Here is a 19075-nt window from a genome sequence, read left to right on the forward strand (position 1 = left end):
TTTAGTTTTAGTCTTAGGGCGCACTCACACTTGACATCCGAACCGTGCCACTCTCCAGCTCGTTTGAGGAAAGGCCTGGATGCCCCGAACGGCCCGCGCTCACACTTACACAAACGAACCGAGCCGTGGCCGAGCACGAGGAGTTGTTTACAAGTGCACGTGAGCAGCAGCAGCGCAACATAATGCGGAAGAAAAAAAAACCTTAAACAGCTGCGTGAAATAATGTCTACTATGAGCCCCTGTCAAATCTCTTCACTCCACTTTTCTTTGCATTTTACTACAGTTTAACAAAAAGGGCTATGGTGGATATAATAGTCGATTTTAAAGAAGTACTAAGTAACGTGTCTACCTTAATAAATCCTTCCCGTGGTCCCTGTGGGGGTGATACAAGTGTTTATGGGATGATTGGAGGGTCTTTCAACTCCCCCTGGTGTCTCTGGCCAGAAAACCATGTTTGCAACTTGACTGCCACCCGTGCGGAGAAAGCAATACACACTAATGTAATCACGAAGAAGAAGCTAACAGGCTAACGGGCAAAGCTAACTGCGGGCTAACATCACTTTAAACAGTATTTAGAGCCAAGTTTGAGTGAAAAAAAATATTTCCATTGTATAATTGGATGCACAGTAACCCTCTCTCCCTTCGCCTTTCCTGTCGGCGTAGTATTTACTCTCCAAGACAATTAATAAGTTAAAAAATCGTAACTTCCTACTACACCTGCAGTTGCGCTTATGGCCTCTAGGGGGAAGAGTTACTTAGTACTGCTTTAATAAAGCAGAGAAATAGCTGCTCAGCTGAGGCGGGGGGTGGAGCAGCACCTGCCGCTCTGAGCCTTTCTTTGGAGTCATATACAGCCTTCAAAAAAAGGCGACGAGAACAGAAAATATGACGCTCAGTTTATGTCATTCATTGCTGCTTCGGCCACTGGTTAAACAGCTTTATGTCGGCGAACTCCTGGAAGTCTAGACTATGCTTCGTATAGATACAGACGGCATCTCTGGAATCGCCCATATATGGTCATGTTTGAAAACAGTTAAGGGGGAAAACAATTTTGAGAAAATCAAAACCTTTTCTAATTTTTCAAAAACTACTTCAACAAACACTGAATTATGAATATAGTTTCTGCTAAATAAAGATACAAAGACATGGGGAGGAGCAAGGTTCAACAGCCCATAAATACATAAAAAAACGGAGAATGCTAACACAACGCTACATGTTAGCATCGGGTTAATGCTAACGGTTAGCTAGCGCTTGCTACAACTGCCGTTTTTTTCACTTCTACTGAACAATCTGCTGTGAGAAAATATCCATATGGGCCCGATTTACACTTGACTTTATTTGTATGTGATAAATAAGTTCATATTCCACCAGAAAATGGCTAAAAAGAGTGAAATATTGTGTTTCCCAAAAGATTCTATTTTCCCCCTTGGCGAAGCCACGCCCCCTTCTATGACGAGATGCCGTCTGTATCTATACGCTACATTGCGACAAAGCATTTAACACGAACGCGCACCAAAATCACAAGCGATCTAAAAGCACCCGCAGGTTTTATCTGTCCCACTAAAGCCTGATGCCAAACCGGGTACAGCAGCAGAGAAGCTCGGACACAGGGCGGGAGAAGCGCAGCCGCTCCCCGTAAAGGGCGTCGGGCGTGAGCAGTGAGTATGTGGCCGGGGGTCCGGGGAGCCGCCCGGTCGGGAGCCGGGGAGACGAGAGCGAGGCAGCCGCTGCTCTGTTTGATAAATACAGCCTTTTCTCACTGTTTTACGTGACAAATGCACCCGCTCACACAACCGCCGCTTGTATCCGTGCGTGTGCGCAAACACGAGCAACCGAGCCGCGCTCTGGCCCCCCTCCTCCAAGCGGCCAAAGTCCGGAACCGAGTCCAACTCGGGCACGGATTGATTGCACTCACACTGCACAAACGAACCGCGCAGAAGGGGCTTCCAGCGCTTGGGCGCGGTTCGGATGGACAAGTGTGAGTGCGCCCTTAGTCTAGTTTTAGTCGACTAAAATTGCATGTCAATTTAGTCGACTAAATTTAAAGCAGTACTAAGTAACGTGTTTACCTTAATAAATCCTTCCCGTAGTCCCTGTGGGGGTGATACAACTGTTTATGGGATGATTGGAGGGTCTTTCATCTCCCCCTGGCGTCTCTGGCCAGAAAACCATGTTTGCAACTTGACTGCCACCGGTGCGGAGAAAGCAATACACACTAATGCAATCACGAAGAAGAAGCTAACATGCTAACGGGCAAAGCTAACTGCGGGCTAACGTCACTTTAAACAGTATTTACAGCCAAGTTTGAGTGAAAAAAAATATTTCCATTGTATAATTGGATGCACAGTAACCCTCTCTCCCTTCGCCTTTCCTGTCAGCGTAGTATTTACTCTCCAAGACAATTAATAAGTTAAAAAATCGTAACTTGCTACTACACCTGCAGTTGCACTTATGGCCTCTAGGGGGAAGAGTTACTTAGTACTGCTTTAAGACTAATTTACTCATTTATAATATTCATTATAATCATATTTAATCTGGTTCCTCTGCTTCATGGAGCTGCTCCACATGAACAAAGCTCAGAGCTGCTCCTTTAACAGAGGATTTACATGATCTGAGGCTCTTTCAGACGCTCAATAGAAGTTTGGATGATTTTAGTCTCTCCAAATCATTTTTATTTAGTCTTATTTTAGTCGACTAAAATATCTGGACATTTTAGTCACAGTTTTAGTCTCATGAAAAACTCTCTTCACCCCGTTTCACCCGACACTGTCCAAAACCCCAATGGAACATCACCCAAAGTTAACATCTAGTTGTCTTTCGTGAGGCTCTTGTCGACGTCACTTCTCCGACATGAGTTTGGGAAACTTTCTCGTCTCCAAACTCATTCCGATTATTTTAGCCCCAAATATCCATCTTTAATGTGCTCTAAATAAATTAAACGCACTATTAATGCAGCTCCGACTCCCGCAGCTCAGTCCTGGCGCGTTTGTATCATGCGCTGGAGGCTTCTCGGGGGGGTGGGCTCTGCAGATGATGTGGGGAAAGCCTGAGATGTTGGTGGGATATTATGCAATCCTTCCTTATTGTCTCATTGACTTGCTTCGTGCCCTTCACATCGCTCGGCCCCGGCGGCTAAAACACGCAGCTAAGTGTTGTTCCTTCAGACGACAGAAATAGCCGTGGCTTTGTCCCCGTCGGACACTCTCGGCCCCCGGTGCAGCGGTCCGAGCTTCGTCTTCATCATCTTTCCGTGACACGTCGGGTTTGAGGCTGAGCTGATGCAATCTCCTCAAAGAAAACATGTCACAGTGAGTGGGTTTGGACAGAGGGAGAAGTTCAAAACGCACAGTGGACGATTGGCCGTGGGGGAAAAAGCTCAAATTCAAAGCATCTGTACATTTTAGATGAATCCAGGAGAAATGACGACGACTCCTGTACGACTGAGAGCCCACACAGACTAATGAGAGGAGATTTTTGTATCCTCTTAATCCCCCGACGTACCCGAGTGCATTTACCGCACTTTACCGAAATCTAAAAGCTTCTCGACCGGAACTGACGGGCAAAAGGCCAGTGTGTCGCCTCATTTGAAAGCTAAGACCTACAAAAGTAACGTAAATGGATTTTCTTCTCGCTGTTGCCGCCTTGTCGTCACCTTTCTTGATAGATTTTCCCATCGCTTTATTTCTTGGGTTTTTGCCACATTTTCACTGCTTTTTGTTGCTCCTTTGTCGTGTTTTTGTTTGTTTTGTCGTGCACATTTTTGTCACTTTTCGTTGACTTTTATCATGTTTTTTTTCCAGTCTTTTGTTGCTATTTTGACGCTTTTTTTTCGGAGAGGCTTTTAGATTTGGGTAAAGACAAACTGGAAAAAATGCGGTCGGTTCAGGTGGGGGTAAAGCTCTTAACCCCCACCTGAACCGACCACATTTTCTCCAGTTTGGTTTTACCCAAATCTAAAAGCCTCAAAATAGCTACAAAAACAAAGGACATAAAGGACAACAAAAAAGATTCCTTTGCATCAAAGACATGAATAATACAAAACAATGTAAAATTCACCACTTTATAATTATTCATTATTACTAAGTATGAATTAATTATTAATACAACAAAAAGACTCACGGCGAGGCAGAGAACGTGGCTCAAGACTCACCTTTTTAGCTGAGCTTTTAACTGTCTATTTATTTAGTCCTAATATATAATATATATGGGAGGGTGTCCCAGGCGTAATGTTTTTAATGTTGCAATCTGTAAAGCACTTTGTGATGCCTTTCGGTATGAAAAGCGCTTTATGAATAAAGTCGGCTTGTTGCACAATGTGGCTACGCTAGTTCCTCTGAGCTGAAGCTGTGGGCGCTAGTACTTCCTGTTCGTATTCATTTCCATTAAGATTAGCTCAGACCAGTGAGTTCCTGGTAGAAATATTTCCATAGAGGAGACGTTTATGTTTGTGAGGATCAGTGAGTTTGTCTTGAAGCTAAAGGCTAATTTAAACTCTTAACTCCCGCCTAAACCGAGAGGATCTTTTTTCCTCACGTCATCACTTTTTTTTTTTCCATCATTTTTGTGACTTTTTTGGTCACTTTTTTATTTATTTATTTATTTTTTTGTCAATTTTTTATCACATTTTTGTAATTTTTTTGTCACATTTTTGCCACTTTTTGTCAAATTTTTATCACATTTTTATCACATTTTTGTCATTTTTTGTCAATTTCTTGTGACATTTTTGTGACATTTTTGCCACTTTTTCATAAATTTTTCGTCCCTTTTTTGTCAATTTTTTTTATCACATTTTTATCACATTTTTGTAATTTTTTGGTCATTATTTTGTCACATTTTTGTCATTTTTCGTCAATTTTTTCGTCGAGAAAATGTGCTCGGTTCAGGTGGGAGTTAAGGGGTTAATGCTTTACACAACTTGAAATAGTGCCTTTATATATATTTTCATAGCATGTTAGCCTTTAGCTTCAAGACAAACTCTCGATCCTTCATGATCACAGGCGTCTCTGATCTGAACTTCATGATTTGAACACAGTAAATGATCGTCTACCGGGAACTCACCGCCCACAACATAATCTTTAGAAAATATGATTATTATTCCAGGAAAAGAATATAGACAGGAAGTCCAGGCGCTCACACCTTCAGGTTAGAGGAACTAGCATTTTATACTCACTACTGCCACCTCAGGTCACACATGTAACTGCACCTTCTATATTAAGCTTGTGCATGACGGCACTTCGGACCTGAATCAACACCTTTCTGAGCGACAGTGCAGGATTTTAAAGGCAGTTGTGGTGAACAGGTCTGAGCTCATTCTACACATTCGGACATGGGAGATGTGGGGGGAGGAAAATACTCTGTTTTAACATTTTTAAACTCTGTATAGTCCTTTTAAGGATAAAAGAAGTCATTGGTAAGATTGTGTTTGTATCCACTTCATGGGTCACTAATTCCTTTCCTCCTCAGCCCCATCTGCTCTTTTTCCTATCAATTTTTAACTCGTGTGGAGGATGTTCAACCTCAAATGTCATCCCTCCGTTGCGACGCAGTGAAAGAAAAGTCTGGGTCCGGGTAAAGGCTAAACCAGTTCAAAACACAGTATTGACTAGAAGAATTTAATGTCATTTCAATGGTCGACGCCGAATGCCTTTGGGAAATATCAATCTAACACATCTGGAGCCAAAGGACACAGCTTGTTGCACTGGAGAAAAGAAGGTTATGGTACTTTATTTCCTCCTTGTTCAATCACTTCTCACTCTCGACCGTCTGAAACGTCTTTGGAGTCTTTAAAATACGTCTGGTGCCCCGGCTGTGTCGCCTCTGGCTGGAATCTTACTATGTTGTTTGTTTGTTTCTTTTTGTCAGGAGGGCTATATTTGGCAGTGAAAACAGCGCTCTCTCTGCAGGGGGAATGAGCCGAGGTCTGCGGTGATTCAGCGGACGCCTGCTGAAGAGACAGCTCTGCCCCGGGACGGGAGCGCGGGACGGGAGCTCGGGACGGGAGCTCGGAGCCACTGACGGGACAGAGTCAGGAAGTCACTGGGCTGAGCTGCCGTGTCCAGTGTTGGGGAGAATACTTTGGGGTCGTATCGCGATATGATTTTTTGATATCGTTGTAATTTTTTGTTTCGCGGTGGACATGATGTGACAGCGGCGTCAGCAGTGATGCGGTCGCTGTATCGGTCTGTCGTGGTGAAGAGGGAGCTGAGTCGGGGCAAAGCTCTCGATTTACCGAACGATCTACATTCCCGCAGCTCTATTTGCTCTCGAAAGCCTTTTTAAACAGATGAGTCTTAAGTTGCTTTTTAAAAGTCTCCACAGAATCGAGGGAACGCAATGACAGAGGAAGTTCATTCCAGAGACGGGGCGCAGCGGCTTTGAAGGACCCGTCTCCTCGGGTTTTGTAAAGGGTCCGAGGAACCATGAGCAGGTTTTGACCTGAAGACCTCAGACTCCGAGCTGAAGTAGCGCTGGATTTGGTCAGTGATGTCAACTGGAGCCTGTCCGTGAAGCGCCCTGAAGGTCAGAATCAGGATTTTAAAGTTAACTCTGGAGGCAGCTGGAAGCCAGTGGAGAGACTTCAGCACAGGAGTAATATGGGCTGTCCTGTTGGTGCGGGTCAGGAGCCTCTGCAGAGTTTGGAACATACTGTAGGCGGGTCAGCTCCTTTTTATTTAGGCAGGTGAACAGGCTGTTGAAATAGTCCAACCGCGACGACACAAAAGCATGAATAATCGTCTCCAGCTCTTTTTGTGAACTGTCTCAGCTTGGCGATATTGCGCAAATGAAAGAAACAGTTCTTTAATAATTTTCCCGAATGCTGCGCTACAGACATGTCTTCATCAAAAGTAACTCCAAGGTTTCTTAAACTGGTCTTGACCGACACGCTCAGGTCTCCCAGGTGTTGTTTAATACCTGGGATGACACTGTCGGGGAGCAATGAGTGTCTCATTTTTCTCTGAATTTAACTGGAGACTGTTCTCACTCAGCCACTGCTTAACATGGGACATCGGTCATCTATGGGTAATGACCGAAAGGACAAGATCGCGAATACAAGCGGACAAAATGAGTTTCCTTCGCAGGGTGTCTGGGCACACCCTCCGAGATCGAGTGAGGAGCTCAGTTACCCGGGAGGAGCTCGGAGTAGAGTCGCTGCTCCTTCACGTCGAAAGGAGCAGCTGAGGTGGCTCGGGCATCTGTTCCGGATACCTCCTGGTCGCCTCCCACGGGAGGTTTTCCAGGCATGTCCTAGTGGGAAGAGGCCTCGTGGAAGACCCAGGGCACGGTAGTGGGACTATGTCTCCGAGCTGGCCTGGTGTCGCCTCGGGGTCAGAACAGCTGGAGGAGGTGTGTGTGAGACGCTGCCCCCGCGACCCGGGCCCGGATAAAGCGGAAGAGGATGGATGGATGGATGGATGGATGGATGGATGGATGGATGGATGGATGGATGGATGGATCTATGGATGGATGGATGGATCTATGGATGGATGGATCTATGGATGGATGGATGGATGGATGGATGAATGGATGGATGGATGGATGGATGGATGGATGGATCTATGGATGGATGGATGGATCTATGGATGGATGGATCTATGGATGGATGGATGGATGGATGGATGGATGGATCTATGGATGGATGGATTTATGGATGGATGGATGGATCTATGGATGGATGGATCTATGGATGGATGGATGGATCTATGGATGGATGGATCTATGGATGGATGGATGGATGGATGGATGGATGGATGGATGGATCTATGGATGGATGGATCTATGGATGGATGGATGGATCTATGGATGGATGGATCTATGGATGGATGGATTTATGGATGGATGGATGGATCTATGGATGGATGGATCTATGGATGGATGGATGGATCTATGGATGGATGGATCTATGGATGGATGGATGGATGGATGGATGGATGGATCTATGGATGGATGGATCTATGGATGGATGGATGGATGGATGGATGGATGGATGGATCTATGGATGGATCTATGGATGGATCTATGGATGGATGGATGGATGGATGGATGGATGGATGGATGGATGGATGGATCTATGGATGGATGGATCTATGGATGGATCTATGGATGGATCTATGGATCTATGGATGGATGGATCTATGGATGGATGGATGGATGGATGGATCTATGGATGGATGGATGGATGGATGGACGGACATGGTATAATTTATGTTACGCTCAGCTCCATCAGAGCAAAGGTGAGCCGGGCTTGGCGAAAGATGATGGCTGAACTTCTAATCAGCGCTGGTCTTGGCTGAGGAGCGGTAGATGAGTAACTTTTAAATGATGAAGGCTCACTTTAGCTTTGCTCGCCTGGGTCTGAGCTGGAGATGTGGCCACAGCGTGGACCTGCTACACCACATATTATTAATACACCACCATTACTCACTCCTCCTCTAACTTTTACTTTGACTTTTTGCTTTTATGTTCTGCACTTTGGTCAACTATGCTTTTAAAGTGCATTATAGATAAAGTTGGATTGGAATGGGATTCATCTCATTTTAATCCAGTCATTTTAAAGCCTGTATCACCAAGTTTCAAACACCCATGTTTTTAGTGGAAACCCTGAAGAAACCTGACGCAGAAACGGGGAGAACCTGCAAACTCCAAGGCCGCCTCTGGCCCAGGGATCGAACCCGGGACCTTCTATCTGTGTGTAGCTGTACCACCGAGCCACAGTCATAATCTTCTCGTAGCGCAGATGAATCTATTATTCATTTTTGAACCGCAGGAGCCGGAGGAAACCCGCTCAAACCATCACAACAACAAACTTAACCACGTCAGAGTCGACCAAGAGGCTGATGGATCAAAAACAGAAACAAAACGTAGCGTAAAGACATTTGGATACAGAAGTCTACATGTGGTAAAGTATGAACACATGGACGTCCAGAAAAGCTACATGCCATACAAATGATGATGAATGATATGAACGTGTGATAAATGAGCGTGTGAAGAGGTGCACCATCTGGCATCATCCAACAATGTTAAATATTTGATCAGCACAAACATGTCCTGAAATGACACGTGCGCTGTGAAGGCTGGAATGATGTGTCGACGGCTGTGCGGATAAACAAGCCTTTGAGTTTGGAATAGGGAAGTTTTGAGAAAGTGCAAGGAATTGGAGCGATTAGGTATGCACCGATACCGATACCAGAATCGATTATCGGGCCGATACCACATGCTTGTACTCATACTCGTACTCATTCATGAGGTCCCGATACCAGAAACCGATACCATTTGACGTGCGGCCAGAGAGAAGAAGCAACAAACTGTAGAATAGTTTAGTGTAAATACAATAATCCACACAGAGCTGACTTTATTACAGACTGCGCTCTCTAAACCAGAGTCTGAGCTGGATTTAACCAGAGCTTAATGTTGTTCGTGCTGCAGCGTCTGCAGTGTTTACAACATACAGGCTAACGCTGCTAACTCGCGGCTAACAGTTTTGGTCATTCTGACGCCGTTTTATGCCCAGGGGTTTATTCATCTGAAAAACTAACCCAGTGACTAAAAAGTCCTCAGAAAATCCAAATTAAAGACATACAGCATGTTTATATTGAGGGAAAATGAGCTGCAGCAGAACAATGAAAACGCTGTAGCTTCTCGCTAAGTTACTACAAACACACGAGAAAATCTACAGGAGCTGAAGTAAAGACGAAAAGAGACCATTTAAGTAACATCTCAATACTATTGTTAAATAAAAATATATGAATAAAGCTCAGGCATTGGGAGCTTTAGGCCATGGGCTTTTCTGTCTATGATGGACAGAGACATAAAAATTAAAAATTATATTGAATGAAAATAAAAATAAATAATAAATGGCATCAGCACAATTCTAATATAACTGCTCTTAAATGTGTCGCCTACTTTACTTAAGGAAATGTACATGAGTAAATTTACTAATTACAAAACAATCTGCTGTGAAAAAAGTATGAATGTTGAAGAAAATGCCTTGTACTCGTATCGGTATTCGGTATCGACGAGTACTTAAATCCAAGTACTCGTATCGGTTTTAGAAAAGTGGTATCGGTGCATCCATAGGTGCGATAAACCAAGAGGCCAACGAACCACAGCGACAGTTACAGACACACAAGGAGACTTTGTTAGAATGAGCTCAGACCTGTTCACCACAACTGCCTCTAAAATCCTGCACTGTCACTCACAAAGGTGTTAATTCGGGTTTTATTTATTTATTGACCTTTGTTTAACCATGTCCCACTGAGATTAAGAATCTCTTTTTCAGGGGGGGGGAAACCTACGCAGACACGGGGAGAACATGCAAACTCCACACAGAAAGGCCCCGTCCTGGTGGGAATCGAACCCCTTTCGCGCTAACCATTGCGCCACCGTGCCGCCCTATATAATAGAACCTGCAGTTACACGTATGACCTGAGGTGGCAGTAGTGAGTATAAAATGATAATGATGAATGATGATGATGATGAATAACCTCTTAACTCCCGCCTGAACCGAGAGGATCTTTTTCCTCACGTGATCAGATTTTTTCTCCATTTTTTTGTTGGGTATTCAACTCATTTTTGTAACTTTTTTGTCATTTTGTTGTCATTTTTAGGTCAAATTTTTATCAATTTTTTGTCGTTTTTTGGTCAAATTTGTAACATTTTTTTTTCTTTTTTTTTCTTCATTTTTTGTCACATTTTTGTCATTTTTTCATCAGTTTTTTTTTATCAATTTTTTTTTGTCATTTTTTGGTCCAATTTTTTGTCATTTTTTTGTCCTTTTTTAATCAAATTTTTGTCATTTTTTGTCATTTTTTGTCATTTTTTGGTCAAATTTTTTGTCATTTTTTTGTCACATTTTTGTCATTTTTTTGTCAAATTTTTTGTCATTTTTTTGTCACATTTTTGTCATTTTTTTGTCAAATTTTTTGTCATTTTTTTGTCACATTTTTGTCATTTTTTTGTCAAATTTTTATCAATTTTTTGTCATTTTTTGTCATTTTTTTGTCACATTTTTTGTCACATTTTTTGTCAATTTTTTTGTCTTTTTTTTGTCATATTTTTGTCATTTTTTTGTCAATTTTTTATCAATTTTTTGACATTTTTTGTCACTTTTTTTGTCATTTTTTGGTCAATTTTTTTTATCATTTTTTTGTCGTTTTTTGGTCAAATTTTTAACATATTTTTGTCATTTTTTTTTTTGTCACATTTTTGTTATTTTTTTGGCAAATTTTTATAAATTTTTTGTCACATTTTTTGTCATTTTTTTGTCATTTTTTAATCAATTTTTTGCCATTTTTTGTCACATTTTTGTCATTTTTTCGTCAATTTTTTGTCAATTTCTTGTGACATTTTTGCCACTTTTTCATCCATTTTTCGTCACTTTTTTGTCAATGTTTTCTCACTTTTTTGTCACACTTCCATCAATGTTTTCGTCTCAGTTTTGTTGCTATTTTCACAGCTTTTTTCCACACGCTTTTGTACTGGGGTAAAGCCAAACTGGAGAAAATGTGCTCGGTTCAGGTGGGAGTTAAGGGGTTAATGTGGTGGAGGGGTTTCTGGGAGCTCTGTTGTCGGAAGAAAATCATTTAATTTAATCATTATTACAAAGCATGAATGATATTGACTCTAACTGAAGTCTAAAACTGCAGATGAAAGTGAGAAACAGCTGAAAAAAATAAATAAACATGAGCTGCTTTTCCTTGTAGTATGAAATATAAATATAAAATAATATTTGTATTTTTGTTAGTTTCTGGCAGTTTTTCTGTTAGAGGTTCCCCTGTCCTGCCCCAGCCCCTGTATACTCGGATTCGCCCCTGCTCAAAGTAGATTCTGCGTAGCCTTCAGTCCCGCTGTCACTGGGCTGTGGCGGATGTGTAAAATAACCTCTAAATGCTGCAAACTTTGTGTGAACGAATTAAAACATCGAAAAGATTCCTGTAGATGAATCAGCTCTTACATGGTGGTTCTGGAGGCTCCGTCTGCGCTGTAGGTCCAGCCCATTGTTTCAAACGTTTTCCTGTCCGTAAATCTCCTCCTCTTCACTGTCTTTAGAAAACTTTTAATGCATCCAAAGAAATATTTCCTCCTGCCTTATCGCGCTGTATTGATTAGAAGCCTGTGTCGGGAAACCGAACACGCATGAGGCTAATCACCATAATGTAAACAAAGATGCGCCGCTTTTACAAAATGAATCCTGATCTTTCGACAGTTTCACTCAAATAAATAATAACTATAAAGTCACAGCGAGTCATTGAGAGTCATTGGCCTCAAGTCCAAGTTAAGTCTCGAGTACCCCCGCTGTAGGAACTTTTTTTTCTTCAATATTTTCCATCTGAAACTACACAGAAACTCACTGGAGTCTGTTCAAATTAATACTATTGGGTTGTTTTGATCACAATTTCAGTCTTCAAAGCAAATCTACGGCTTGTTCAATAGAAACAAGTGGTAAATACAATGTTTTATACGATATATGACAAACTACAGTTGTATTTGGGTCGCAGCTGGTCATTAAGGTAACGGCGGGTCTCGGAGACTTTAGAACCAAAGATTAAAACATTGGCATTTGAAGTAAATGGCAAAGTTGCCCTACCCTGCTTTGGAAAATCATCAAATCATAATGACAGTTTGAACGGTCCGCTGAGTCCGTGATTTAAACCTCCTCAAACACGACTCTTGTTTTAGTTTAAAAGTTCAGATTTCAGTGTTTCCTTAAATTTTAATGCCCCCGGTCCTGTTGTGTAATCACGTTCGGGCTCTAAACGGATTAATACTTTAAAAGTTTCCGGAAAACGAAGCATTAATCCGGCACTGGCGCCCGATAACGCCTGAAACTCATCCGTCCTATCACCAGGTACCATCAGTCGGCTCACCTCTTTTTTCTTCTTTTTTTTTGGGACGCATAAGTTCGCTGGAATATTAAAGTTTCCCCCCCGAAGATTGGACGAGCTTTGGCGTAAAAAGCGGCTTCGGGAACATCAAAGTCGGGTGTAAATCTTCTTAGGGCGTCGCGCATGGATTGAAATACAGAAAGCTAACAGGCTTATTGTGTATCCGCCGCGCTCCGGTGGGATCTGCTCAGGATCTGCTCCATCTCCCCCCGGCTCGAACTCCGCGTGGAAACCAAGCCGTCCCTCGTCTCTTTTTCTCTATTTCTGGCGTAATTACAAAAGGCGTTATGCACGGTCACTGGTCAGAGCGCGTTTACGCACATTTACGGCGGGACCGGATGAGCGGCAGCGGCGCGGAAAGAAACGTATACGAGCACGTGCGGACGACGGCTTCATCCGACGGCGGGGGGTCATCAGGAGCCACAGGAGGGGGGGATGTCGTCGAAGAAAGCGGCGTTTTACTGACATTTTAACCTCTTAACTCCCGGCTGAACCGAGAGGATTTTTTTCCTCACGTCGTCAGATTTTTTTTCCATCATTTTTTCAAATGGCAAACTTTTTGTCATTTTTAGGTCATTTTTTCGTCAATTTTTCATCACATTTTTCTCACATTTTTTGTCTTTTTTTTATTTTTTTTGTCAATTTTTTGTATTTTTTTGTCAAACTTTTATCACTTTTTAGTCATTTTTTGTCATTTTTTTGTCATTTTTCTGTAAATCTTTTATCACATTTTTGTAATTTTTTTGTCACATTTTTGTCACGTTTTTGGTCATTTTTTATGTTTTTGTCAATTTTTTGTATTTTTTTTGTCAAATTTTTATCACATTTTTGTAATTTTTTTGTCCTTTTTTTGTCATTTTTTCATCAATTTTTTATCACATTTTTCTCACATTTTTTGTCATTTTGTTTGTCATTTTTTTGTATTTTTTTGTCATTTTTTTGTATTTTTTTTTTTTCTAATTTTTATCACATTTTTGTCATTTTTTCGTCCTTTTTCGTGATTTTTTTGTCAATTTTTTATCACCTTTTAGCAATTTTTTTGTCACATTTTTGTCATTTTTTCGTCCATTTATAAATAAATTTTTTGTGATTTTTTTTTATTTTTTCGTCAAGTTTTTTATCACATTTTTGTCAAATTTTTTGTCATTTTGTTTGACATTTCTTTGTATTTTTTGTCAATTTTTTGTATTTTTTTGGTCACATTTTTACTCACATTTCTGTCATTTTTTGTCAATTTTTTTATTAAATTTTTGTAATTTTTTTGACATATTTTTGTAATTTTTTTGTCACATTTTAGTCATTTTTTCGTAAATTTTTTGTCAATTTCTTGTGACATTTTTGCCACTTTTTCATCAATTTTTCGTCACTTTTTTGTCAAACTTTTCTCACTTTTTTCGTCACATTTCCATCATTGTTTTCGTCTCAGTTTTGTCGCTATTTTCACACCTTTTTTCCAGAAGCTTTTGGGATTGGGGTAAAGCCAAACTGGAGAAAAAGTGCTCGGTTCAGGTGGGAGTTAAGGGGTTAACGCCCAGATGCAATATTCTTAAAGGGATATTCTTAAAGGGATAGTCTGTAAGTTTTCAAAGTGAGGACAGATAGAGTGAAATTTAAAACAATCAAATCCCGCCCCTCTTTAATCAGAAAGCTCTTCTTAGTTTGCAAAATGAGGAGAGCGGGAACAGGATTTTCAAAAGTAAATGATCGAGCCCCTCCCCCTCCCTCCTGATTGGACCAGGCAGGCTGGTTCACAGGAAAAGCTCGTCTCATTGGTCAAAGTGGGAGGATACTAGACTGATTAGTTGATGAGATCTGGGAAGAATAGACCTTAACAAAATAAAAAATATATATTAATACTTACTTTACATCAAAATGCAAGACCAGGTGGTTAATTTTTAGAACATTTGTAAAACATGTTCCAGACTATCACTTTAAGCAGCAGGTAAAATTAGGAGATAATAATTTGACATTACTGACACAAATATGAGGAAAAACTGTACTTTACAAGGGGCTCAAAGCTCATTAAATCAGGCAGGAATTCTGAAGATGAGAAAACATTCAAAATATAGTACAAGACAGAAATTTAACGTTAAAATAATCTGACAAACTGAAACTCTTTTCTTTCTTCACTTTGCTTTACTTATTCAGGATACTTTGCCTGATCTGGACAGTAACGGATGCAGTTAATCCCACTGCACAGGCGCGGCAGAGCAGAGGAGGTGTCTTGCCCACAGGCACAACGGCAGAATATGCACCGACTTCACAACAACATTTATTAACCCCTTAAAGGGATATTTCAGAATTTTTGACATAGCGCCTCATTTCCCAGTCATCCAGAGTGTTGCTGATTTCTGGAGATATTTTTTTTTTGTAATTCATGCAGTTCTTATGTTTGAAGAGTTTTGTAGTGCTAGGCTAATGCATGTCTATGGTATCAGCTAGCCTGCATTAAAAACAGTCTGACCCGCTCCACAGAGCACCTGAGGCAAATCACTTATAACACCAGACTAACCATATAAATGTCTGTGTCCATAGAGTCATGTTTGGAATATAACTGATCTGCATCTCATGAATGACCGCATTTTGAGGGACTATTTTCTAGCAGATCACTCCGCCGCCGCGTAGCTTATACAACCACGAAGCTGATGCTGCTCAAATATAAGGTCTTTTAAAAGCAAAATGGTTAAAATTATTCTATGGACACAGACATTTATATATAGCAAAAACACACCCAGTCTCTGAGTGAGAGGCGGGACATGGTCACACTGCACCTTCATGACTCAGACCCTCCATTGGACCCAAGCTCAGGCACCGAAGACCACATGCAGCCAAGAAGAGCAACGCAAAAAAAACACAGGAAATATCTTTTATCCCACGAGCTTTAACACTGTTTTATAAATCTGTTTTATTTATTGTTTTTATTCCATTTCTGTTTTTATTCTATTATAATTGACACATTTCAGGTTGAAAAGTCTTTCCTGCTTTGCCAATGTTTAATGAACCTAAACCTAAAAACATTGATAATATATTTTTCATATAACTGGAAATACATTCAGGCGTCAAGGGGTTAAAGTAAAACACACTAACCTTTTTTTTTTACTGTAGCAAAAATGACATGAAAATGTACAACTACTTTGTATTTTGAGTATGTGAAGTGTTTTTGTACATTTCAATAATATGACGTGACCAATGAATGAGCTCCTCTCTTATTGTTGCCAGATCCTATCGTTTAACCTCTTAACTCCCATCTGAACGGATCCCATTTTCTTTTAAAAAAAACTAGAAGAAAACAAGGATGTAAACGCAACAAAAAAGTGACAAAAACTCAACACAAATGTGACAAAAAAGTGACAAAAATTCAACAAAAATGTGACAAAAAATCAACAAAAATGTGACAAAAATTCAACAAAAATGTGACAAAAATTCAACAAAAATGTGACAAAAATTCAACAAAAAAGTGACAAAAATGACAAATTCAACAAAGATGTTACAAAAATTCAACAATAAAATGACAAAAATAAATAAATAAAAACATAAAAAAGGTGACACAACACAGCAACAGCGTGAGGAAAAAGATTAGTTTTGTTGTCTTAGCTTTCAAATGAGGTGTTACACAGGCCTATAGCCGAAGCGGACAGCATGCAGTCGGTTTAGGCGGGTGGTAAGAGGTTAAACCAGTTTGGAAATAAACTTCCTCAATCAAAGGTCCCAGTCGGCGCCAGTGCAGCCTCCAGTCGTTAAAGCTCAGTGGCTGAACTCTATAGAAGGACTGCACAATATATTGCAAGAAATATTGAATTTTTTGTGAATATTATCCATATATATCCAAATCGCAACATCACCTAAGTCTGACACGTTTTCTGTAAACAATAACAAACAAACAGAACTAAAAAAAATGTCTGTTTTATTTCCTCATTTAGTTCAATTTTACTCTTGTTTTGATCCTGTTTTTGTGTTTTTTTTTTGAAGACTTCTGCTACAGCTGAAAACCTTCGATTTGTGTTTAACCCCTAACCTCCCACCTGAACCGAGCACATTTTCTCCAGTTTGGCTTTACCCCAATCTAAAAGCTTCTGGAAAAAAGCTGTGAAAATAGCAACAAAACTGAGACGAAAACAATGATGGAAATGTGACAAAAAAGCGAGAAAACATTGACAAAAAGTGACGAAAAATAGGTGAAAAAGTGGCAAAAATGTCACGAAAAATTGACAAAAAATTGAGGAAAAAATGATAAAAATGTGACAATAAAATGACAAAAATGTGATAAAAATGTGATAAAAATGTGACAAAAAAATTACAAAAATGTGACAAAAATGTGATAAAAATGTGATAAAAATGTGACAAAAAAATTACAAAAATGTGACAAAAAAAATTACAAAAATGTGACAAAAATGTGATAAAAATGTGACAAAAAAATGATAAAAATGTGACAAAAATGTGACAAATATGTGACTTAAATGTGACAAAAAAATAACAAAAATGTCCCAAAAAAATAACAATTATTTGACAAAAATGTGATAAAAATGTGATAAAAATGTGACAAAAAAATGACAAAAATGTGACAAAAAAATGACAAAAATGTGATAAAAATGTGACAAAAATGTGACAAAAAAATTACAAAAATGTCCCAAAAAATAAAAAAAAAATTGATAAAAATGTGATAAAAATGTGACAAAAATGTGACAAAAAAATTAAAAAAATGTCCCAAAAAAAAAAAAAAAAATTGATAAAAATGTGATAAAAATGTGACAAAAAAATGACAAAAATGTGACAAAAAAATGACAAAAATGTGACGGAAAAATTACAAAAGTGTGACAAAAATGTGATAAAAATGTGACAAAAATGTGACAAAAAAATTACAAAAATGACCCAAAAAATAAAATAAAAATTGATAAAAATGTGATAAAAATGTGACAAAAATGTGACAAAAAATGACAAAAATGTGACAACAAAATTACAAAAATGTCCACAAAAATTTGATTAAAAAAATGGATGAAAAAATGACAAAAAATAACAAAAATGTGACAAAAAAATAACAAAAAATAACAAAAATGTGACAAAAAAAATGACAAAAAATAACAAAAATGTGACAACAAAATTACAAAAATGTCCAAAAAAATTACAAAAATTTGATAAAAAAAATGGATGAAAAAATGACAAAAAAGTTACAAAAATGAGTTGAACACCCAATAAAAAAAATGATGGAAAAAAAATCTGACGACGTGAGGAAAAAGATCCTCTCGGTTCAGGCGGGAGTAAAGAGGTTAAATTGAATGGAACATGTCGTTCTTAAATGGTTTGGGTAAAATATCGCAATAACATCATTATCGCAGTATTGCACCGCCGCGTATCTTGCAGCCCTACTCTGGAGGTTCTTAGCTTTCACATGAGGAATTTCCTGTTCACACAAACTTCCAAACTAATACACATTTGTTTTGTTCTTGACCGTACCCACGTTCTTCACTTCCTCTTTAAGTTCATTTCTCCACTAAACTTAAACTCTCCCGATCGTTCCCTCTTTACTCACCCGACGAACAGCAGCAGCTCCACGGCCCCAGACCAGCCGAGCACCGGGCGCCTCATCCACCGCATCTCTCCCCGGGAATGCACGCTCCAACCTCGGCTGCTCAGCTCCTCTTCCTCCTCCTCCTCCTCCACCTCCTCCTCCAGCAGCAGCAGCAGCAGCAGACGCAGCAGACGCGCTCAACCGACGCACGCGGCGCAACTTCCACACATAGCGCACGCGGCGGCAGCAACAGGACGAACACCCTCAAACCCCCCCCCCCCAAAAAAAAACAAAAAAAAATATCACTCCAGTTCACGGTTGGGTCCGGGAGAGCGGGGAGAAAGCCGCGCGCGCCATGATCGATTGGGTTGAAAGCGCGGCGGAAACTGAAAGGAGCAAACGCGGAGGAGGAGGCGGACAGATGTTCCGCGTGCGGTGAGCTCGCTCTCTGCCCTCGTGCGCGCGTGCTTCACGGGATCACACAGAGGCACGCCCCCCCCCTCTTTCCTCTCTCTCTCCCCTCTCTCTCTCTCTCCCTCTGAGTGATTGACAGGCGGCTCGACCAATCCCGTGCCGCGCTCGGTGGGATCGCGCGCGCGTTGTGAAAAGGCGAAACGAATGGATAAAATTAGAAACGCGGTGAGGTGTGTCAAATCTGCGTCTTCACGTTTCTCCCTGCGGTGAAACA

General features: G+C 40.3%; 1 protein-coding gene across 2 annotated transcripts in view; it reads right to left on the bottom strand.

Annotated features, from left to right (window-relative positions):
* glra3 (glycine receptor, alpha 3) overlaps nt 1-18518 on the bottom strand; it is a 126250-nt gene extending 107732 nt beyond the window's left edge. For both annotated transcript variants that reach the window (XM_079553443.1, XM_079553444.1), the window contains exon 1: nt 18409-18518. In XM_079553443.1, coding sequence (XP_079409569.1) covers nt 18409-18473 — 65 coding nt within the window. In that variant the 5' untranslated portion in view covers nt 18474-18518. The remainder of the gene's footprint in view (nt 1-18408) is intronic.
* Between the last annotated feature and the right edge of the window lie 557 nt (nt 18519-19075).

This window comes from Gobius niger, assembly GCF_951799975.1.
Source record: "Gobius niger genome assembly, chromosome: 3".
NCBI classification, from domain to species: domain Eukaryota; kingdom Metazoa; phylum Chordata; class Actinopteri; order Gobiiformes; family Gobiidae; genus Gobius; species Gobius niger.